The following is a 23,837-nucleotide window of genomic DNA, read 5'->3' as shown; positions in this document are numbered from 1 at the left end:
GTCAACACGCAAGTAACACTACAAGGGCCAAAAGGCTTTTTCCCCATTCATTTTTCCAAAGCGATTTTGAACACTGATAGCACCCAAACCATTGGATGGAGCTGCACTAAATTTGTCTTAGAGGTAGCTCTTGGTCCAGAAAGCAAACTTTTTCTTATTTGGTGTAAATCCCTTCAGTAGTTTTAGAAAAATAAAAGAAAATCCAAATTTGTATATATAGGGACGTGTAGGCTTCCTGAACCCTCCCGATCCCGTGCGGAGATGTGATTGGCTGTCAACACTTCAACAAGAGAGTGTCGGCAGTGATCTTGGGACTTGGCTTCAGCTAAGTCCAAGATAAAAAGTGAAAAAAATAAGAAAAGGGGCCAGGGTAAAGTCATCCTGACCACTTAGCTCTGGTGGACCCCCCCGCCCCGAGCAAAAAAAGCATTTAAAACAAAAAAATTAGACTGGAGTTGTGGCAGATCCACCAAAAAATAAATAAATACATTTAAAAAAACAAGCATGGGCTCCTATGCGTGCTTTAACTGCAGCTCCTGAGTGGGCCAGGTCCCAGGGGCATTTATAATTTGAATGTAGGGGAGGCCCTCTGGTTCCCTCACAGCCCCTGGGGACTGCCAGCCTCCCCAGGGATAATAATTTTTTTTAAATGCGGGGGTGCCACCTGCTCCCCCCATAACCCTAGGGACAGCCACCTCCATGGGCTTGAATCAAATTAAATGGGGGGTCTGCCTGCCCCCCACAGCCCTTGGGACCGCCACCTCCCTGAGGCACATATTCAAATCAAATGTGGGGGGGGGGGGGCGCTCAGTCCCCCTGCAGCCCCAGAGACCACCACCTCCCTGGGTTTCATATTCAAATCAAATGCCCTCAGCCATCCCCTGCAGTCCCAGGGACTGCCCCCTCCCCAGGGAACACATTCTATTTCAATGCAGGGGCGTACGCCTGCCCCGCAGCCCCGGGGACCGCACCTCTCCGGGGCACACATTCTATGTCAATGCGGGGGGCGCACAGCTGCCCTGCAGCCCGGGGGACCTTCATCTCCCTAGGCATATATGAAAAGGAAAAAAAAACTAAAAGGGGGCTGGTTTCAGACCTCTGCAGCCCCGGGGACTACCACCTCCCAGGGGCTAAATTCAGAGTTGGAGGGGGCCGTGTGGCCTCCCTCGAGGAGCCACAGATGGCCCTTGGGACCATCACCCCAAAGGCCTAGCTTTGCCTATATCCTGCGGTGGCCACCACAGGAATTTAGTGGTTTCTTTTGCTTGGTGGGAGCTGACATCCCTCACCAAGCAAAAGCAAACAAAGTCCGCTTTCTGGAAGTAAGAGCTGTCAAACAGCTGTCAGTTGCAGAAAGCCAAGTTTTCATGTGTCTTCCCTGCACGCAAATATGAGTACGAGAAGACTAATGAAAACATTGCTATCACAAGCAGGGAGCTGCTATTTAAAAGCTTGTAGGAGCAATGCTGGCTCCCGCAGGACATGGGGAGCTGGCTAGGACCACAGTGGCATTGAGACTCCACCTACGGTTCAGTCACTCTCTCTCTCTTCTATCCCATAATAGGATGGGAGAGAGAGAGAGATAGTCATTGCAATGGTCTCTCCAAGCAATGACTTCACAGCAAAAGGAGTCACCTGTGGCATAATGGTTAAGGTCACAGACCCTCAAAATGAAAGTTTTAAGGTTCTAGTCCAGGTGTGTCTGTGGTCATTTAACTAGTTTTAATTTATTTTCAACTTCAAAAGTTTAAAGTTCATAATGAGAGGTGATATCACTCTTTTTAATTGACAAATACATTTTTCTTTTCAATTTGTCCAGACATATCTCATTCTAAGTATATCATTCATCAATGCCTAAAAAACTCTTCTCTCTCACTCTTCCCCTCCCTCAATTTCTTTTTCAATCTCTTTCACCTACTCACACCCACTGAGACCTTTACGCACCCACTCACAGACCCACTCAGACCCTCGTGCACCCACTCACAGTGCCACTCAAACCCTCAAACTCCTACTCATAGACCCAGTCAGACACTCACAGACCACCTCAGACTCTCACACCTCCACACAGAAACTGACACGCCCAGTAAGACAAGGATGCACCCTCTCTAACAGCCACTCTCATCCCTAGATACACCCCTTGCGCCCAGAGACAGGTTGCAGTCAACTCCTGACAAGTACGGCCAAAGGGCCATGCGCAGGGTAGGGTTGGGTGGGTGGCTGCAGGGTTTGGCCGTAGAATTTCAGGCTTCGAGTGATGCATAAATTATGCAAAAAAGAAGAGAGAACTCTGGGTAGTTCCCACATTTAGGTGGTGGGCAGTGCCATCCACGTCGATCTGTAAAATGACAAAAGGTTTTCACCACTCCATGGTGCTCTCTTCTGTCTGGACAAAGTTAAATCTCTCCAAAAAGATATACTAATAGCGAAACACGTATCAGGGGTTGCTTTTGTTCATTCTAGGTTGGCGTGGATGGTATTTTACCAGTCCAAAGCAGTAATACTGTGGCTGGAGTGGTGAAAGGCTTTTGTCATTTTACAGCTTGGCGTGGATGGCACTGTGCTAATCCTATGCTTAAAAATGTTGCTGTACAAATGGCAAACAACTTTGTCCCTTTCAGCTTGGGGTGGATGCCACTATGCTAACCCTATGCTTAAAACCTTTGCTAGAAAAACAGAAGTTTGGGGGTGCGTATATTTAGAGTCTTGTAGGGTGCTCTATTCTGGAGCTGCTCTCCACCTAAACTTGGGAACTACCAGAGTTCTCTCTTCTTTTTTGTATGTATGTGTGTGTATATGTATAGTTAGGACCTAGTTTCTATTTAAAAAAATAAACGCTTGACCAACCTTCACAAAATTTCCCAAAAACTTTCACACACACACACATCAGCTTCTGTTTGATAGGTTTTGGGTGATCCGCACAGGGAGGTCAAAAAAAGGGAGGGTCCCAAAACGCGTTTTCCCCATTAATATTTGTATATGGATTATGAACAGTGATAGCGCCAAAACTACTTGATCGAATTATACCAAATTTGCCTGAAAGGTGGCTCTTGGTCAAGAAAGAGCCCTTTTAGTTATTTGGTGTAAATCCGTTCAGTAGTTTTTGGGAAATTAAAGGAAATTAAAATTTGTATATATAGGGATGCGGATCCGTCGCAAATCCAACACAAACAGTCGCAGCTCAGCGTGACAGAAGGAAGCAATGTGATTAGCTGGTCAAAACCTGTGGAGAAAGTTGCGGCCCCCATCTTATCAATCAGTGCACGGGATGTATATATTAAAAGGGGTGAGGGTAGAGGTACTCCGACCCTGTGAGGTTCACCAATGAGTGCCTGACAGCCCCCTTACGAGTTTGAAATGGTTCTAAACTCTTTTTTTTTCCACAATCGTGGAGTCACGATCGTGGAGTTATCCCCCTGTGCACCCCCACACCCCCAATGTAACATCACAACAGAGTTTCGAGCCCTGTGAAAATACAAAATGCACATTCATTTACATGCACTCGCTGACAGACCCACACACATAGAAATTCACTGAAAAAAACAAAGGATAGAGGGACGTTACAGTTAGGCTCACATTTTTAATGTACAAACCCATAGAAATTCACATGTTATAGATGAGTTATCTAAAGTAACTGTAACTTGTGCCCTGAGGTAACTATAACTTGTGCCCTCGCCATGCACTGCTAATTACCCCACAAATTACGGCACTCATGACAACGTTGATAACATCATTGCTATTATCGATGTAATATTTGCAGTACAATTTTTGATGAGAAACTGTGCATGGCAGGGGCACAAGTTATATTTACCTTAGGGCACGAGTTATAGTTACTTTTAATATCTATAACAGGTGAATTTCTATGGTTTTGTAAGTTTAAAATGTGAGCCTAACTAGAACGTCCCTGTAATCTTAGTTTTTTTCAGTGAATATATATATATGGAAAAAGTCACTTACCCAATGTACATCTGTTCGTGGCATGTTGCGCTGCAGAGTCACATGCTGTGCACTGTTCCTGCCATCTAGTGTTGGGCTCAGAGTGTTACAAGTTGTTTTTCTTCGAAGAAGTCTTTTCGAGTCACGGGACCGAGTGACTCCTCCCTTTCAGCTCCATTGTGCATGGGCATCGACTCCATCTTAGATTGTTTTCCCCGTCATAGGGTGAGGTAGGAGTGGTAGAATGAGGATACTAAAGATGTCCATGCAATGGAATAGATATGTATGTACATAGTTTGTGGTAAAGGAATATTTATTTACATATATACAATTTAAATGCAACTTAACCTGCTACAGGCTCCCGGGGAGGTGGGAGGGCGCATGTGAATCTGCAGCGCAACATGCCACAAACAGATGTACACTGGGTAAGTTACATTTTCCGTTCAATGGCATGTGTAGCTGCAGATACACATGCTGTGCATAGACTACAAAGCAGTAATCCTCCTGAAAGCGGTGGTCAGCTTGTATGAGTTGAAGCTGTTTGAAATAATGTTCTTAGTACAGCCTGTCCTACTGTGGCTTGTTGTGTTGCTAACACATCTACACAGTAATGTTTGGTAAAGGTATGAGGTGTAGACCAAGTGGCTGCCTTACAAATCTCTGTCATTGGTATATTACCTAGAAAGGCCATTGTTACTCCTTTCTTTCTAGTGGAGTGTGCCCTTGGTGTAGTGGGTAAGTCTCTTTTAGCTTTGAGGTAACAGATCTGAATACATTTGACTATCCATCTGGCTATGCTCTGTTTGGATATAGAGTTACCAGCATGGGTTTTTTGGAAAGTAACAAACAATTGCTTAGTTTTATGAAATTATTTTGTTCTGTCTATGCAATACATTAGCACTCTTTTTATGTCTAATGTATGCAGTGCTCTTTCTGCTACCGAATCTGGTTGTGGGAAGAAGACTGGGAGCGCTACTGTTTGGTTTAGATGAAACGGTGAAATGACTTTTGGTAAAAAAAAATTGGGGTTGTACGGAGAACTACTTTATGTTTGTGTATTTGTATAAAGGGTTCTTCAATAGTAAACCCCTGAATTTCGCTAACTCTTCGTAGTGAAGTGATGGCTATTAGAAAAGCTACCTTCCAAGTTAAGAATTGGATTCGGCAACAATGCATGGGTTCAAAAGGTGGGCCCATGAGTCGTGTAAGTACAATATTAAGATTCCACGAGGGTACTGGTGGGGTTCTTGGAGGTATGATCCTTTTCAGTCCTTCCATAAAGGCCTTAATAACTGGGATTCTAAAAAGTGACTTTGTATGTTTAATCTGCAGGTAAGCAGAGATTGCAGTGAGATGAATTTTGATGGAAGAAAAAGCGAGATTTGCTTTTTGTAGGTGTAGTAAGTAGCTCACAGTGTTTTGTATGGAGGCTTCTAACGGTGTGATTTGGTTTGCTTGGCAGTAGAAAACAAACCTGTTACATTTATTAGCATAACAATGCCTTGTTGTTGGTTTTCTTGCCTGTTTAATAATTTCCATACACTCATTTCAAAGGTTTAGATAGCCAAACTCTAAGACTTCAGGAGCCAGATTGCTAGGTTGAGCGATGCTGGATTAGGGTGTCTGATCTGTTGTTTGTGTTGTGGTCTGTTTGGGAGTTTGATATGAGGTACTACTGAGAAGTCCAACAGTGTGGTGTACCACGGTTGCCCACGCTGGTGCTACGAGTATTAGTTTGAGTTTGTTTTGACTCAGTTTGTTGACTAGGAAAGGAATTAGTGGGAGAGGGGGAAAAGCGTAAGCAAATATCCCTGACCAACTGATCCATAGAGCATTGCTCTTGGACTGAGGGTGTGGGTACCTGGATGCAAAGTTTTGGCATTTTGCGTTTTGTTGCAAACAGATCTATGTCTGGTGTCCCCCAGCGGTAGAAGTAATCTTGTAGAATCTGGGGATGTATTTCCCACTTGTGAGTTTGCTGGTGATCTCGACTGAGATTGTCGGCTAACTGATTGTGAATGCCCGGTATATATTGCGCTATTAGGCGAATGTTGTTGTGAATTGCCCAATGCCAACTTTTTTGTGCTAGGAGGCATAGTTGTGACGAGTGTGCCCCCCCCCCCCCCCCCCCCCAGTTTGTTTAGATAGTACATTGTTGTCATATTGTCTGTTTTGACAAGAATGTGTTTGTGGACTAGAAGGGGTTGAAAAGCTTTTAGTGCTAGGGAGACCGCTAGTAGTTCTAAGTAATTTATATGAAGTTGTTTTTGTTGATTGTCCCATTGACCTTGTATATTGTGATTGTTGAGGTGTGCTCCCCATCCAATCATGGAAACGTCTGTTGTGATAATGGAGTGAGGCACTGGGTCTTGAAATGGCCACCCTTTGTTTAAATTTACAGGGTTCCACCATTGAAGTGAAGAGTGTGTTTGGCGGTCTATCAACACTAGATCTTGAAGTTGACCCTGTGCCTGTGTCCATTGTTTTGCTAGGCACTGTTGTAAGGGCCGCATTGGTAGCCATGCGTTTGGGACAATAGCGATGCATGAGGACATCATGCCTAGTGGTTTCATTACAAACCTGACTGTGTACTGTTGGTTTGGTTGTATGCTTGACACTATTTTTTTTTAATGATTTAACTCTTTGTGGGCTTGGAGTGGCAATTGCTTTTTGCGTGTTGAGTGTGTCTCCCAAGTATTGTTGTATTTGGGATGGTTGCAAGTGAGATTTTTGGTAATTTATAGAAAATCCTAGTTTGTGTAGAGTATCTATTACATATTGCGTGTGACTTTGACACCGGTGTTGACTGTTGGCTATTATTAGCCAATCGTCTAGCTATGGGCACACATGCATATGATGTCTCCTTATAAGAGCTGCTACTACAGCGAGGCATTTTGTAAATACTCTGGGTGCTGTTGTTATCCCGAAGGGCAATACTTTGAATTGGTAGTGTTTGCCCTGTGTGACAAATCCGAGGTATTTCCTGTGAGATGGATGGATGGGTATGTGGAAATACGCATCCTTTAAGTCCAGTGTTGCCATGTATTCTTCCTGTTTTAGCAAGGGAACTACGTCTTGTAGTGTGGCCATGTGGAAATGATCTGATTTGATGAAGAGGTTTAACGTCCTGAGATCTAGAATTGGTCGTAGTGTTTTGTCTTTTTTGGGAATAAGGAAATATAGGGAATAAATCCCTATTCCTTTTTGATGGTATGGTACTAGTTCTATGGCTTGTTTTGTTAATAGTGCTTGCACCTCTATTTGTAGTAGGTCTAGATGTTGTGCTGACAGTTTGTGCGTCCTTGGGGGAACATCTGGAGGGAAATGTGTGAACTCTATGCAGTAACCATGTTGGATAAATGATAGAACCCATGTGTCCGTGTTTATGTCTGACCAATGTTTGTGGTATTTTGTTAATCTTCCCCCCCACTGGTGATGTGTGTTGGGGAAGTGTGACATTGAAGTCACTGCTTGTTACTGGGGGTCTGCTTGGCAGGCTGAATTTTTCCCCTTGCTCTTGGGTATTGTCCCCTGTATGAACCACAAAACCCCCCTCTCTGGTATTGAGACTGGTAGGTGGGTTTTGTTTGGGAGGTGGATGGCTCTGAGGGTTGCTGTCTAAACCATCCTCTAAACTGTGGCTTCCTAAATGTTCCCCAATACTGGGAAGAATAGAGCGCGCCCATGGCTTTGGCCTTGTCTGTGTCCTTCTTCATTTGTTCTATTGCAGTGTCCACCTCCGGCCCAAATAGTTGCTGCTGGTTGAACGGCATGTTTAAAACCGCTTGCTGTATTTCTGGTTTGAAACCAGAACTGCGTAGCCATGCATGCCTCCTGATGGTAACTGCTGTGTTGACAGTTCGTGCTGCTGTATCGGCAGAGTCCAGCTCAGAACGGATTTGGTTGTTGGAGATGGCCTGTCCCTCCTCCACCACCTGTTGAGCCCATTTTTTATCTTCTTTTGGTAAATGCTGAATAATATCCTGCATTTCGTCCCAATGTGCTCTGTCGTAACGGGCGAGGAGGGCCTGTGAATTGGCGACACGCCACTTTTTGCGCGCTTGCGACGCCACTCTTTTCCCTGCTGCATCAAATTTACGGCTTTATCAGGGGGTGGCGCATCCCCTGAGGATTGTGAATTTGCCTGCTTTCTTGCGGCTCCCACTACAACAGAATCCGGAGGGAGCTGCTGTGTAATAAACACAGGGTCTGATGGGGGAGGTTTATATTTCTTCTCCACCTGCGGTGTAATGGCCCTTCCCTTGACCGGTTCTTAGAAGACCTGTTGTGCATGCTTAAGCATGCCTGGTAACATTGGCAAGCTTTGATATGACGCATGTGTGGACGCCAGTGTATTGAAAAGGAAGTCATCCTCCACTGGTTCTTAGTGCATAGTGACATTATGGAATGTCGCCGCTCTAGCCAGTACTTGCGTGTAGGATGTGCTATCCTCTGGAGCAGATGGCTTTGAAGGATAACACTCAGGACTGTTGTCTGAAACTGGTGGGTCGTATAGGTCCCATGGGTCTGCATTGTCCTGCGTCTGCACAGTATGTGTGGGTGACTGTGCAATTGATGTGCCAACTGGTGACCTTGTCCATTGTGGCGAGTGAGGTGGCGACATCTCTGGTGAGAAATGTGGGATTGGTGACCTCTCTCTAACCACCTTTGCTCTTGGCTGCTCAGTTTGTCTCTGCGTGAAAAGACAATTTTCTTTTAAACTTGAGTGGAGGGATGGTTTGAATTTTTCCTGTGTCCTTCTGGATTTGTAACCTTGGTTGAGTTTGGTCAAGCTCTTCCAAATCCAGCTCCTGCTCAAACCTGTGCCTCTCTAAGTTGTTGGTAGAGCCCATGTTCTTCTGTATAAGAAGTCGTTTTCGGCTCCGAAGCCGGTTTTCTCTGTACCGAAACACCCATGGATATGGTCGGTCTCGGCTCCGAGAGGCTCTTTCGAGGCTTATTCGATTGGACCAATCGATGTCGACTCTTTTTGATGCCGGTTTCTCGACCCGAGTCGGAAGACTTCGGCACGATCTTGGCCTTTTTTGGTGCTGAAGATGTTATTTGGTCACCGCTTTTCTTGTGGGTCGAGCCATGGCCTTCCGGCAGTGGCGTCCCCGAGGCCTTCTGTTTTTTCAACCGACTTTGGGGCTCGGTCGGGGCAGGCGTACTCACTTTTTGTCCTGCCGTCGGTGGTCGGTCTCCGTCGGAGTCGTCCGATTCCGAACCCTGGATCGAGATAGCCATCTCTTCCCCCTCGACGTCGAGGTGTTGTGTCGACTTCAATGCCATCTGGAAGCGCCTTGCTCGTCGATCTCTCAAGGTCTTCTTCGACCGAAAAGCCTTGCAGGCCTAACAGGTATCCTCTCTGCGACAAACACAGATTACAGACCCGATGCTGGTCTGTGTAAAGACACTTGGTGTGGCATGTCGGACAGAAACGGAAGGGGGTCAGGCCCATGAGTCTTCAACAGGTGTGGTCGGGCCGACCAGGCCTCGGTTGAGTGCGGAAGCCCCGAAGTGCCACCGAAGCGGTTGTCTCGTCGGTGCCGATGTATCTATGGAAAACCGGTCCCGAACGCAACAATACCGATGGATTTCGATGATTTTTTAAACATTCCCAAATCGAATTACGGAGCGAAGAGGAACACGTCCGAACATGATGGCGGAAAGAAAACAATATAAGATAGAGTCGATGCCGATGGCCAATGGAGCCGAAAGGGAGGAGTCACTCAGTCCCGTGACTCGAAAAGACTTCTTCGAAGAAAAATATCTTGTAACACTCCGAGCCCAACACTAGATGGCAGGAACAGTGCACAGCATGTATATCTGCAGCTACACATGCCATTGAACATATATATATATATAATATATATATATGCACACACACATTATGTATACATAGTGAGACACCTTATGTACTACTAAAGATAGCTGTAAATTATAAAAAAACATATGTACATGTGTGTTTTGTTATTTAAAAGCTGAGGCATTCATAATTTAGTTGAATATTTATTATTTTTAATTATATATGTTGAAAAATAGTTAAATACTTATGTAGGTACCCTACAGAACATACTGTCATTTGAAATAAATAAATCTGCAAGCATAAGCTCCTCTGCTCATATGTTATGTATATATGATTACAGGGATATAGATGTATAAATACAAACATGCATACACATGAATGACCGAAAAGAGATTTATAAAGCACAAATGCTGCATCATACGAAGCATTCTGGTGCTAAGATGAGCCTGGGAATTAATAACAGCGTCTACAGATATACATACATATACACGCACATAAACACACACACGCACATACACACATACATAAAATCATATATAATCTTTTTCATTTATTAGTATTTGTTTTTATTGTTTATTTATGATTTATTTGGGATGATTTCTGTTTACGTAATGTGTAGTGAGTTGTTTAAAATGTACACATACTTTCTGTATAATCAGTTTTATATGTTGTGAGGTTTTAACATAAAACAGAAACCCATACGCATGCAGTCAAATACTTATACTTGTATTATGGCCTATATACATGTTAAGCATAAATATAAGAATATTTTTTTTTAATAAGTAATATATAAATTTGTACAAGGAAATGCACATATCTAAACATAAACATATTTACATACAACCAGATATGCACTACTGGTGTCTTGTGCATACCATTGTTGTACATTTGTATTTTGAGTAGGGCGGTCATGTACAGAAGAGCCAACTCTTGAGTAATCTTCTGAAGGTAAGATGGTTGTCTGTGGATCTGATGTTTGGAGGTAGTGAATTCCACAGTTTGGCTGCTTGAACAAGGAAAGATGTTCCACCCATGTATTTTTAGGTCGAGCATAAGCATTCGACCTCGTGTATACTTTTAGTATACTTCTTATGGCTTAAAGCGATTTCATTTGTTGGTTGCAGTGTCCTTTAAACATTCTTGCTTGCCAGTGGTCAGTTCTGCCTTTTTCTCACTCCTTTTTCTGTTTCAGAGCAGTGACCAACTACAGTATTATTCCACTTTGGTTTCTTTTTCTGTTGCTGTGATGGCCTATTTGTAATATGTCTTTGGTGCTCCCTTTTCACTGTGGGTGTTTTAGGCAGGTAGCTGCCAGTGTTTTATTGCAGCATTCCGTTCCTCCCATCTTCTCCCATGCAGCTTACATTTATTTTGGCTTTATTTCAGAGCTGTACTCGTTTACCTCTGGCTCCTAAAATAAGCTTATTTTACAAAAATGGTTTAGTTCACTGCTCACAAGAGCCACAATATGCCCTTTCTGGTAGGATGTAGCTAAACTTAGAAGCAATGATGTGAAACTTGCTTAGCCTCGTATCACATCTTGAGTCTCTCTCTCTAGGGCGCCTCCCTGCCAGCACTCATGACATCGCACACAGGGCATTGCTTATCTCCTATATTGGGGCCTTAATCTTCTTAGGCTGCTCTGCTCATTGAAATGTGAGGCAAGAATGCTTGCAAAACTTTTCATTCTGTTAAAATAAAAATAAAATATTTTTCCAGCCTTATTTTCCAATTTCTGTTCAGACGTTTACACAACACCAGGTAGTGCAGTCATCTTCTGGTCTCTCCTCAAGGGCTTGTGATTTCTGAAATCAGTAGCCGCCAGTGACCACCAAAAGATGACAGGAAAAGACAAAATTATGAGACAGGGTTGACCAATTTATGTGGCAAGAAAAGTCCAGTTCTGAATTTACAATGCCAATAGCTTTAACTCAAGAAAATGCAAGACCTATTGCATTGCAAATGTTTGTTTTGTATGCTGGGATTTTGAGGAGAGGCGCCAGTCCGGTGTGGAAGTTCCTTTGTTGTATGTATTGGGTGATTTCCTTAATGATGAAAAGTGGTCCTTTTCCATGAATTGCTCTGTGTGTGATACAAAGCAGGTTTAAAGTGGATCTTTATGCAACTGTTAACCAATGTAGGCCACCTGATGCAGGGGAGATGAAGGCTTGTGGCTTTACCTGTAGGAGTAGTCTGGCAGCAGAGTTCTGAATTCATTTTAGTCTTCTCAGAGTTGATAGAGATGATACAAGAAAGATAGTGGCTTCGACCTTGTGTGGAAATCCTAGGTGGGGGGGAAGATGTGTTACAGGGTTTTCATAGTACAAAGGCTTCATCTTGATCACTTATCCACTTGGGCATTCATTAATATGTTTGAGTCCATGCTAATTTGAGGTTAATTACCACCTCTGATACTGTAGGAGGTGGTCCAAGATCTTCAGGCCTAGAAAAGAGTGGGTTATAGTACTTCCAGTCACCACAGGTGAGTATGCAGTTTTGGACACATTCAATTTGAGGTGGCTCCAAGTCATCCACTGTTCAATTGCCCGCAGGAAGATTTTATTGCTGGCAATGACTTCATGTAGATGTTGAAAAGCATGAGTGAGATGATAGAGCCTTGAGGGACGCCTGCTTTTATAGTGTAGGATTTGGATGGGAATGGAGGAGTAGGGATGGCATTTGTCCTATTTTGGAGATGAGATGTGATCCATTTGAGAACGGTAACCTTATGCCGGCTTTGTAGGGCCTCTAGATTAGAGTGTCATGATCAACTGGGATGAAGGCAGTTAAAACTTCCAAGAGAAGTGGTTTATTGTGTTTTCTGGTCACATACAAAGTTGTATGAGAGTATTCTCTGCAATAAATTGAAACTATTGACTCCAGAGGTCAAAAACACTCAAGCAGCCATGCATTGAAGTTGTGGGAATATACAGTACTGCACTAACATCCTTGCTGTTACTTTTCTTATCCATTGGTGTGATGTCTGTAAATCATGGGTGGGTCTGAACCCCCACCTATAGCGTGTCCTATTCTTAAGAAAGAATGAGACTAAATTACTGCTCTGCAACAATTGCTGGACTTCTAGCTGTAGCAGATAAAAGCAGCTTTATTTTTACAGTTGACTGCCAGTGTTGAACTTCAAGGGTCAATATTCATTGCAAGATTATCTGTGTGAATCACACCTTGATATTGGCAGAAGGCTGCCATATCTTTCAACATTTTGGCTGCCTGCTGTGGTGGTATGGCTGCTTTTGCTTTTCATAAGAGCCACAATATGCCCTTTCTGGTAGGATGTAGCTAAACTTAGAAGCAATGATGTGAAACTGGCTTAGCCTGGTATCACTTCTCCAGTCTCCATTTTTTTTTTTTTTCTCTCTCTCTCTCTCTCTCTCTCTCTCTCTCTCTCTCTCTCTCTCCCTCCCTCTCTCCCTCCCTCCCTCCCTCCCGCCCGCCCGCCCGCCCACCCACCCACCCACCCACCCACCCACCCACCCACCACTCATGACATCGCACACAGGGCATTGCTTACCTCCTTTATTGGTGCCATAAATCTTCTTAGGCTGCTCTGCTCATTGAAATGTGAGGCAAGAATGCTTGCAAAACTTTTCATTCTGTTTAAATAAAAATAAAATACTTTTCCAGCCTTATTTTCCAATTTCTGTTCAGACGTTTACACAACGCGAGGTACTGCAGTAATCTTCTGGTCTCTCCTCAAGGACTTGTGATTTCTGAAATCAGTAGCCGTCAGTGACCACCAAAACATGACAGGAAAAGACGAAATTCTGAGACAGGGTTGACCAATTTATGTGGCAAGAAAAGTCCAGTTCTGAATTTACAATACCAATAGCTCTAACTCGAGAAAATGAAAGACCTATTACATTGCAAATGCTTGTTTTGTATGCTGGGATTTTGAGGAGGGGTGGCAGTCTGGTGTGGACGTTCCTTTGTAATTACATATGCTTTTGCAGCTGTAGCTGTTGTTGCTGCTCTTGCCACTAAGCTGAGAGACATCTTAGTTGTTGGTATTCTTTTTATGCTGGTTTGTAGTGTTATTTGTAGAATTATGTTTTCCTTTTTTGCCTGCCATCAGTAAGCATCTATGTCTTCTTTCTCTGCAGCTCATCATCTATATAAAATCCAAAGAACATAGTACTGGAGAAGCGGAGGCTCTGCATCTTATTCTATGCTTTCATTTTTTGGCCTGTTAGCTTTAGCAGTGTAGATCTTCTTACAGAAACTCCATGCATTTCCCCAGAGGTTTCTAAATCTTAGAGGTCTGTGGTGGTGGTGCTGATATGTTATGAAACCTGAAGTCCTTCACTGAGAATCTTTTTCAACTACTGCCATTTTTTCATTGGAATGTCCCCTGTTAATCTTTGCATATCTTGACATAGGGCTTTTTTATATGGCCTGGAGATGGCTTAACTGCTAACCACCTTCATGGAGATGGCCAACGGGACTTTGCATACCACTGAATCCAGGTGTCCGACTCTTTGGTGGTGCAGCAAAAGCTGAACAATTAATGTATTTTCTTAACTTCTGAGAGGAGTATAAAAACAGGCTATGGATCAGTGTATAGGATAGCACATTACAATATGGAATGCTGAATTTCGTTTGAAGGCAGCTTGAAAGGGGATGGGTGTAAGAATATGTTTGTGAAAGGTCAATTAAATCAGGGACCATAGGGAGAAGCACTATTGTTAGTGCACAGTGTTGTAACGGCTCTAAGATCAATGTTCTCTAAAGTTGTAGAGTTCACAAAGAATTGTGCTTCAATTTGATGCCCCTCTAGCCATGATTTCATGAAAAGCAGGGTTGAGGTACTGTTCTGCAGCGAGTCATGCTTAGTCTAGCAGTCATGGAACAATGATGCCTTCGAAATCAATGTGGCATTTTGGAAGTGATCAACCTTGAGGAGCCGAGGAATCAAAGGCAGTAGTAGAGGGTGGACTGTCCAAAATCTTATTTTTTCTTCGAAGGTGTTCTCTGGAATAAACCGATTCCAATGTGTGATACCTCAACACTGACACAATTGTTTTACTGTAGAACATTTCGAAGTTAATTGAGACTTTTTGTTTGAAGGTGGCCATCGACAACAAACGGGACCTTGACATCCAAGAAAGTCTTCATGGTGGATCACATGACTGTGTAATCTTTCACTTAGATAAAGTTCTTGAACCCAAGATTCTAAACTCCTCGATGCTGATAAAAAGGAAGGAAAGAGTGATGCTGACTCATTTTCCTGGTTTCGTTCATAAAAAGTCCTTTGACAGGTTAACATGCTGTGAAATGGAGGGCCACTTTTGTCTAGGCACTTTCTTTGCCGACCCACTCACAGACTCATTTTTTCATCTCCTATTCTACCTTTTGATGATTAATTTAACCTTTAACTAGGTAAAAAAAAAAAGCAGATTCAACAAAGGGTGTTATATTTTGTTGAAAGGTGCCTTACATTCAGACCATTGGCAGGACTGTTCATTGTATATGACTAGTTCTGCAGATTGCAACATGGAGAATAAGTGAGCGTTTTCAGGCCACGTAGTGAGAAGCAGCAGAGCAAAACAATGGTGTGGAGAAGAAGCTTTAGGACTAAGGACTGGCACAATTGGTCAATCACAGGACTACAGGCCAAAAATGGTTGGTGCTTGAAAATTAAGTAACAGTGTTTTAATGAGCAGCTCACTTACCTTAGAGAAGAATAGGTTGAACCATCCTTCCATCAACCTCTCCCAACTCAACAGTATGGACTAGCATTTACATGTACATTGATCCTCTTTAGAACTATGACAAGTCAAAGGCTATTTATGTGAGCAAGAATTTGACACAACTGCAATACCTACAGACAACCGTAAATTCCAACATTCATATTTACTCCTTTCAAGCTGCACTGGGCTCAGATGGTGAATGCAGAAACATGAGCGCCAAAGAAAAAACACTGATCACAATACAACTGTTTTTTTAAACCATTTTCTTTCTGCACAAACACCATAATTCTAATGCCAGAAGATGCACAGATCACAAACAGCCCCCTTTTCTTCATTTTTTGACCTTTATTTAAACGTATTTTGTTTTTTTTAAATTAAAAACAAATTCTCAAGTCAAACGAAGCCTTGTCTCCTCTTGAAGTGCCAGCAGGGAAAGGAGAAAGTCTTTGGATTTTAAGTAAAGCATGACATTTCTTTCAGAAGGAAAAAGGGTTAAAACATCGCTTTAAAAAAGATTTTTGGATTTTTTTGTACTTTTTTTTTAAAAGAACAGACTGCAGCCTTGTTACAGAAAAGGGAAGGGGTCAGATTTGGGGGATGAAGAAGTGGAAGTCAGAAAGGAAGAAAAGAGAGGGAAACAGGAAGAAAGGAATGCAGACTAGATCATCACAACAAGAATGAAAATACATACCCCCTGCAGTAACAGAAATGACTGGGCCATTATAAATTTTTCTTGAGGTTTCCAAAATGTGATTAAAGCGATTTCATGATCAAAATAGGAGTTCACTGGAGAAAGGGGTGGGATTGTTGAGAGAAACAACTAATTGGCACCTACAAGGGTGTTCTGATTCTATTGTTATCAAACTGCATGTAGGGAGCCAAGCAGAACATTTGGTGAAGAGTTACATGGTCTAAGGGCCACAAATATACCCCCATAACCTCCTTGAAAGGGTAAGTAAATGGACAGCATTTAAAAATAAATATGAGCTACAGAAAGTAGAATTGTATAATTACATGCCAGTAATCAATGACAGGCCATGACACAATGGCCTTGTGTGCTAACCAAGTGGCACCATAGGGCCAACAAGGGGTTCGATTTTTTACAACGTTTGAATATTAAAGCTGATGGTGCACATCTTACTGGCATCTCAAGAACATTTTACTGTCTGTGCAATATCTGTACACAAATCATATACTCAGTTTTAAGTGGCTTTGGTCAAAGAAAACTAAAAAGAAATATTCAGATTATACCATTTGGGCTTAAATTGCCCTTGTTGGCTTAGAGTTCTTGTTGGCTTAAAGCCAGAGGCAAAGGCTGTGCTACCTGCATAAGGTAATAATGGTCTGTGAATGCCCTGCCTCTTGGGAGTTACTGCTTTGCTGCAGGCTCGGATCGCCCACTCCGAGAGCCAGTATTGCTTGAATTAGGGACCATTGTAAGTGCTGCCTCTTTCTACAGAGGGAGAGGTTTTCAGGGCAGTAAAGGAGGTTGGATTGGAGAGTTAGAATGGGGAGGAGGCTGGAGACGTGGGGAAAAAGGGAAAAGCACAGAAGGAGACTGGCTAATCTATCCGCTAAGAATGAACAGTACAACATCAAATGAAGAATCTTCGGCAGAATAGAAAAGCTAAATGTACACAAAAGTCTTTTTTCTTTTAAATCTACCATACTGATTACAGTAAAGTTAATTTTTCCAATGCAACAACCTACTGAACACCAAAAAATGGTCAGAGCTACCATAAATACAGAAAGTCTGTTTTTTCCTTTTCAAACCTGTTCTTGTTTTGTTTTTTCAGCTAGGAGTCCGCAAACGCTGTGTGTGTTGAATTTCTGAAAAATTTTGGTTTTCCCGCAAAGTGAGAGAGTGTGTCGATGAATTCCCCATTAAAAAAATAAAAAATAAAAAACAACCATTGGCTTCAGCAGAGAAAGCTCACTTTAATCTCCGGTACAGTCACAGAGTTCGCCCATGCTTTACCCCCCTGAGGATTTTTCTGCCAACTTCGAACTGGTGACGACGGCATCAAAAAGAAAACTCTTTCTGGGAAAAAACATTGTTTGTATATATATATATACATATATATATATATATATACTTATTCACATACAATTAGAGTATCCAGTTCACGTATTTTCCCATGCAGCTCAGGGGCGATATGGTGTTGACTAGGCTTCCAACATTGGTAGATAATCTGCCAGTAGCTGTTGATGACTTTCAGTGGAGTACCTATGGTCCTCTTTAATCTTTCTGTAGTTTTAAAAAAAAATTAACACTTTTTTGGGAAATGTTCTAATTGTTGTAGGTGTCCTAGCTCAAGAGTAAAAAACATAACTCTGCAGGCAGCCCAGGCAAAGGCACCAACTGCAAAGCAGTTTAAGCCCATCTAGAATGCCATCTAATTTATCAAGCCTGATTAAAGACCATAGTGACTGTTAAATGGCCAACTATATCTGCTCCCTGGCACATCTATGATCATTTCCCAGAGCCTGCTTCAGACCTCTCTCTCTTTCTGTTATTTGATATTTTTCAGGGAAACGAAAATTATGCCTCAAAATACCAAACGATATAAAGACACAGGCTGATCGACAAAAAGTGTGACAGCCAGAATAATGTAAAAATTTTCAGAAGACCATAAATAAGCTGCACTGAAATACCAGGCTACAGGACTTTTTGAATGATTAGACTTTATTTATTTTAATATTGCTGATATCACTAACACATGGCTTATTTTTTAAATTTTGAATATGATGTCCGACCATGATTCTGCTATGCTTCCACTTCGGTAGAATCCTCGATAAAATAAATCAGTGGTAGGACAAATTTTGCCACCATGATGCGTATGCTAAAAATCAATGCTTTGAATATTGGGTAGGCCTTTTCAACCCCTTATTTCCAAAGCTGGTTAAATAAGTCTCACTCAGCAGGGCAGGTATATGAGAACACCTTTTTGTAAGTGCTTAACAGAAAATTCTGTTTCTTCCATGCGCTATAAAAATATGATAGTTATTGTACTACTTTAAGTGGGGAACACAAGTGCTAAAATTCATACCTTTTATTAAAAACACATTTGGTGCCAAAAAAAAGGAAAGGGAAGAGAAACATCTCTGTGGGCGACCCATAGATAAAAATCACGAAATCACTACTTTACTAGGAAACTGATTTACTTTTACCAAACACTGCTAGTGAAAGGGTCCTGGTCCTGGTCTGGTAGACCATACCGTGTCCTTTAAACTCCTTTTCCTTATGTGTTAGGTGCACTGACTGACCATCAATCCGCCTCTATATATAAAGAATTCAGAGATCTTGCATTTGCTATATTTAATGTTCAGGTACGTATACTTTTGGTAATACCATGCCGGATGCCTGGAAGATTTATGTTGCAAAAAGGTAAACTCTACAGGGATGCATTTTGCTTTTGGTCTATAGAGGCAGTGGATGGCAGGGTATTGTGGAAAACCTTCTATTTCCGCCATAGTTTGTGTGTTATTCCCATCACTCAGTCCAGAAAGCCGTTTTTTGACTTCAGAAAAAGACTGGACAAGGCCACTGTCTCGGCGGCTAATATTAACTTCTCCATCCTTTGGTCTCAGGGTATGTGTGAGTAGAACGCTGCAGGTAAATTTAGGACTGCAGCGTTACATATTTTTAACAAGACAAGCAGAGGTTGAAGTGCATGAAAAAGTGTGGGAACTGTGCTCCGAGGGGCAATGCTGGAGGTCAGCATTAAGAGTTCTGGAGCAGGCTGGAACAATCTATTTTTTTTTAACATGTTGGGAACTGGTTACTGTAAAATTAAAAAAGATTGGGAATGTCGTTCGAAGTAGATCCTGCTAACTTCCACCACTTATCACAAGTGATGAAGTTGTACCAATCTGCAAATGATGAGACACACACACACGTGTGTGTGTGTGTGTGTGTGTGGTCGCACACAAACAGAATGTATGCATGCCAGCCTGGGTAACCATCAGTCTTGCCTGGACCTGGGCAGTGCAGTCTTTGGCTCCTATGTTACACCTCCCTACAGTGACCATTGCTCTGATAAAGGTTTTAAAAACTTCTCTGCTGAATGATTGTATACAGAGAATACCGTCTTTATGGAAACGTGTGATGGATTTTTGTGCTTATAATTCAAACATGGAACACAAAAAGTAATTTGAAACACCAAAAATAAGTTACAAAATATATTTTGAAATGCTGTGGGATATCAACATTACCATCAGCCTGAGCTGCATAAGGAGAACCTGGACTGGATTATAAATATAAAAGATTTCAGAATAAGACGAGAGAATGGGGGACCGAGAACAAAATAGAGTTTACAATTTGGTTTTCCTGTTTCTCAAAAGTGCTGCTGGGGTTGAATGAAATGGGAGAATAGAAGCAGGTAAGTTACTTCCACCCATGGGGTCAGCAGACCAGTGATAGACACCGGTAGGCCGGAGCAGGACGAGGGCTAGTGGAATACAGGGGCTGCATAGATGCCATACACAGCCCACTTCTTTCGTGGCTACTGGTGCCTTGCGAAGAACAAAAGGAAAAAACCATTTGCAATTCTGAAAAAAGAAAGAGGGGAAAGTCTGACAGAACGTAGTGCTGGCGGAGGGTTAAGGAAAAGCTATCCACACATCAGTCTTGCAATTTTTTTCTCCGTTTTTGGTTAGAAGCTTTGGAATTTGCAGTTAGTCTTTCGTGTTTTTGAAAGTGGTTTTTGTTATTAACCTTTTTTTAATTTAAATGTATCTTTTAATGTTTTTTTCTTGTCCATCTTCAAAGCTTTACAGTCAGAGGGAGTCTGTTCCTACACTAACCCTAGAAGTGTCCTGACAGCAGCTGGGGTCTTTGGGACCCTCCCCTGGGCTCCCTGGCCCTTCGGACTTTTGGCTAAGATCTGAATCCGACTCCTCGGAGAAGCCGTCTGTTGGTGCCGAGGTGTGGACCCCTGAGGTGCTGCATGAACTTGAGGTAACCGTTGAGGAGGAGGAGAGCTGGGGGAACGACGAGGGCACAAGTTGAGGCCATGACTGGATGGAGGCGGGGGCGCTGGCAGAGGGGCGGGGTGGGGGGCTGTCATTCGCACGAGTGGCAGACTGCGAGGTAGATGTGGTGTTCGGGTCAGGGAAGCAGGCAGAGTGAGGTAATAAACTGGGGTGCTCTTTGGCGTTTTTCGCTGCTCTTTTGATTGTTCTTTGTTTGTGCAAGGACGACTCCAGGTGTTCACTCAGGGCTTCGTCCCCGGAGAGAGTGGCCTCGCACGCCAGGCAGTGGTGCGACCCAGCACCCGCTGCGGGGACGCGGGTCATCTGCTCCTGCAAGTTCACCACAGACTGGCCGAGGAAGCAGACAGACCGGAGATGGGCTGTGGCCGACTCCTCACTGCTGAAGCCCGCCTGGCACTTCCGGCAGACCAAGCTGTACTGCACCTTTGGGAAAATGAAGGGCTCACAAAGAGAGTCTGCACATTTGCTTTCTGCTGCTTTCTGTTCTTGGGGGGCAGCGGGGAAGGGCACCTCAGGGGGCACGGGTTTCTGCTCTTCTGACTTGGGGGATTCTTTGGCAGGGTCTGGGGAGGCAGCCCCCCGGAGAGCTGGGGTTTGGCTTACTTTGGGCTGTTGCTGCTGCTGTTTCTGGTGCTGCTGCTTGTGGTGGTGGTGATGATGATGGTGATGCTGTTGCTGCTGCTGCTGTTGGTGGTGGTGGTGGTGATGGTGATGCTGTTGCTGCTGCTGGTGGTGGAGGTGCAGCTGCTGCTGATGCAGCTGCTGCTGTTGCTGCTTCTGCTGAAGTTGCCTCTGCTGCTGTTGTAACGCTTCTTGCAGGCTCTGCTGATATTGCTGATACTGCTGCAGCAGGGAACCAGGAGACAGCCCCATGACAGCTTGGGAAAGTGCAGGGTTGTAAGGGAACAAGCTTTCCATACCATACATTGGCTGCAGGTACCCACCCTGCAAGGTGGCAGGCATCTGGGGGCTGTAATATGGAGAGAAGCCGGGCACAAAGTAGGGAAGGAACTGGCTTGTCAACAAGGCCGTAGGGTCAGAGCTTAGAGCTGCCTGCAGAGCTTGAAGCTGGGTTGGGTCCACAACATACTCTATGCCCGGCAAAGGGGCTGCGGTTGATGCAGGTACCTCACCCTTCTCCTTTCGGGGGGCAGCCTGGGGCTCCACCTTTACTCTCACTTTCTCCTTTTCCTTCACCTTCTCGTTCTCCTTCTCCTTGCGTTGCTCTGGTGGCTGAGGGTGCTGGGGGGTGTTTGACACAGTTGAGGTGGTGGAGGTGGTGGTGGCAGTGGTGGTCTGCGATGGGGTCGGGGAGCTGAGTGAATTGACAGTCTGCTTATTTGGTTGCCCAGATGTAGGAAGTCCTGGTGATGGAGCAGTTGAGTTGGTTCCCCCCATCGGGTTAGGTTTTGGGGAACTTAAAGCTGAAAGTAGCAGAAAAAAGCAGAGAGGTTAAAAAACAAGAAGCACGTAACATAAGCATCATTAGCTAATTCAATGGCAGGACAGAGAGGAAGTTTTTACCAATTATTCTAATTGTACTTGTATCCCACACTGCCATCAGAAGCCTATTTCCATAATTTATAGAGATGTTTGTGAAGTAATATTTTACATGGAATCAGGGGACATTAGCAGGAACAGGGGGTCATCGCGTGTATTAGAATTTATTGAGTTGTAAATATGTCTCAGTGCTATAAAAAGATCTGAGATCCCTAATCCGTCTGCTGACGGAACTCTTGTGAAAACATCCTCAACATGATGACAGCCATTCACTACTACTTAAAATATCTCTTGTGCATAATCTTTATTTATAACCACGCCATTATGAAATTCTCTGGCAAAGGTAAGGAGTCTGCAAACCACTTCTGAATTCTGTCTCCAGAAGGCAAAGACCGAATAGAGGTACTACCCAGGCTGTCCCGAATTATTCCCTATTATGAACGCAAGCCCAGACAGGAATCCAGGTCTGCAGATAATGGCCTTACTGCACCAGTGATGTGCTCTTGTTTACAATGTTAAATACTTGGACCTAAGCTGGAATACTGTCAGTGTGGTTTGAAAACAAATGCAATGGATAGGAGTCAAGAGTGCAAATTTGTCCTTCAACATTGCTGTCAGTCTTTACTGTGCGAACTCTATGAAGTGTTCAGAAGAGGGACCCTGAAGGACATTACAACATTGAGATTATCAATGAGTGCCCTGCCTTACAAATAACATTTCCTATCTATATATTGAATGGGCAGGGAAAAAAACAGTCTTTCGGAGAACATCCTCTGGATAAGCACTGGAGTTCTAGGATTCTACCCACCAGAAGCATACAACTTAGGCTTCAGAATCTCTTACTGGAGTGATGGAGGGTGCTGTAGAGGCATGAGAATACTTCACATGTGAGATTATTCAAGTCAACAGATCAACATTAGCGTTTATGTCAGTTGCCATCATGCAAACCATAAATGTAAGCATCTTGCTCGCCTCAACTTTACTTGCTAACAAAGACGAGAATGTCACACAAATCTGGGAAACACTTCCAGTCTACAGGGGAACACTTGGACCTTATGCCATTGGGATCTATAATACCCAAGATCATTTCTTCATTTGTATTTTTTATAAGGCTTCGTGGTATTTTTATGTGTTTAAGAGATAACTGTTAAATCTATGGGGAGAACTGGATGAAGGTATTGTGCCCAAAAAGGAAAGTTTCTGTTACAAAATGGTGCAAATTAGTCTATGGTCAGAATTAACCCATAAGACTTTGCCATTATAATTCAGTGGTTAAATGATCCATTGCACAACAGCTGCTCACAATTGAAACTAGTTCTGCCCTGAAGGAATCCTATCTCTTGAAAAAACAAAGGTACAAACATAATTTAATGCAAGTTTATCAAAAAAACTCACTCTAAAGGTTGGTTCCAATATAAGTTGCTTCAGTGAGCTTTATTGTAAGCGTTTTAAAACTAAAGAGATTTCTTTATAAAATGGTAACTGTCTTTCACAGTCCACAGTTACTGCTGAAATAATCCTCTCTGGTAGATGCCCCCCTCCCCACCTCTGGAATTCACTTTTTCAGCTGATGAAGAAAAGCATGCTCCCCTCCTACTCAAATATCACCCAAACCTTAACTCTTCAACGTGAGAAAAGCATATTAGCCTTCCTGTACTGCTGCAGTCGTTTTTTCCTTCCCAATCACCCCTCTTCCTCTTATTCTGACCTCTATCACCCAATGGCCCTGAAGACGTTTACCTCCTTAGCACGCCTTTTAAAAATGCAAAGTACATAGATCTGAAGCAGCCTTAGCACGCCTTTTAAAAATGCACAGTGAGTACATAGATCGGAAGCAGTATAAACCCTGATGGGTTGCTGGCTTGGTACTGCGAAGAATATAGCCTGCTGCAGAA

At 43.1% G+C, this 23,837-nt stretch overlaps 1 protein-coding gene across 2 annotated transcripts in view; it reads right to left on the bottom strand.

Annotated features, from left to right (window-relative positions):
• Positions 1-15,772: 15,772 nt before the first annotated feature.
• The window catches only part of ZFHX3 (zinc finger homeobox 3), a 329,992-nt gene continuing 321,927 nt past the window's right edge, over positions 15,773-23,837 (bottom strand). For both annotated transcript variants that reach the window (XM_069216361.1, XM_069216362.1), the window contains one exon: positions 15,773-21,866. In XM_069216361.1, the coding sequence (XP_069072462.1) occupies positions 20,227-21,866 (1,640 nt within the window). In that variant the 3' untranslated portion in view covers positions 15,773-20,226. The remainder of the gene's footprint in view (positions 21,867-23,837) is intronic.

The sequence above is a fragment of the Pleurodeles waltl genome, chromosome 12 (genome assembly GCF_031143425.1).
Source record: "Pleurodeles waltl isolate 20211129_DDA chromosome 12, aPleWal1.hap1.20221129, whole genome shotgun sequence".
Taxonomy (NCBI): Eukaryota; Metazoa; Chordata; class Amphibia; order Caudata; family Salamandridae; genus Pleurodeles; species Pleurodeles waltl.
This window is presented reverse-complemented; position numbering and strand designations above follow the sequence as displayed.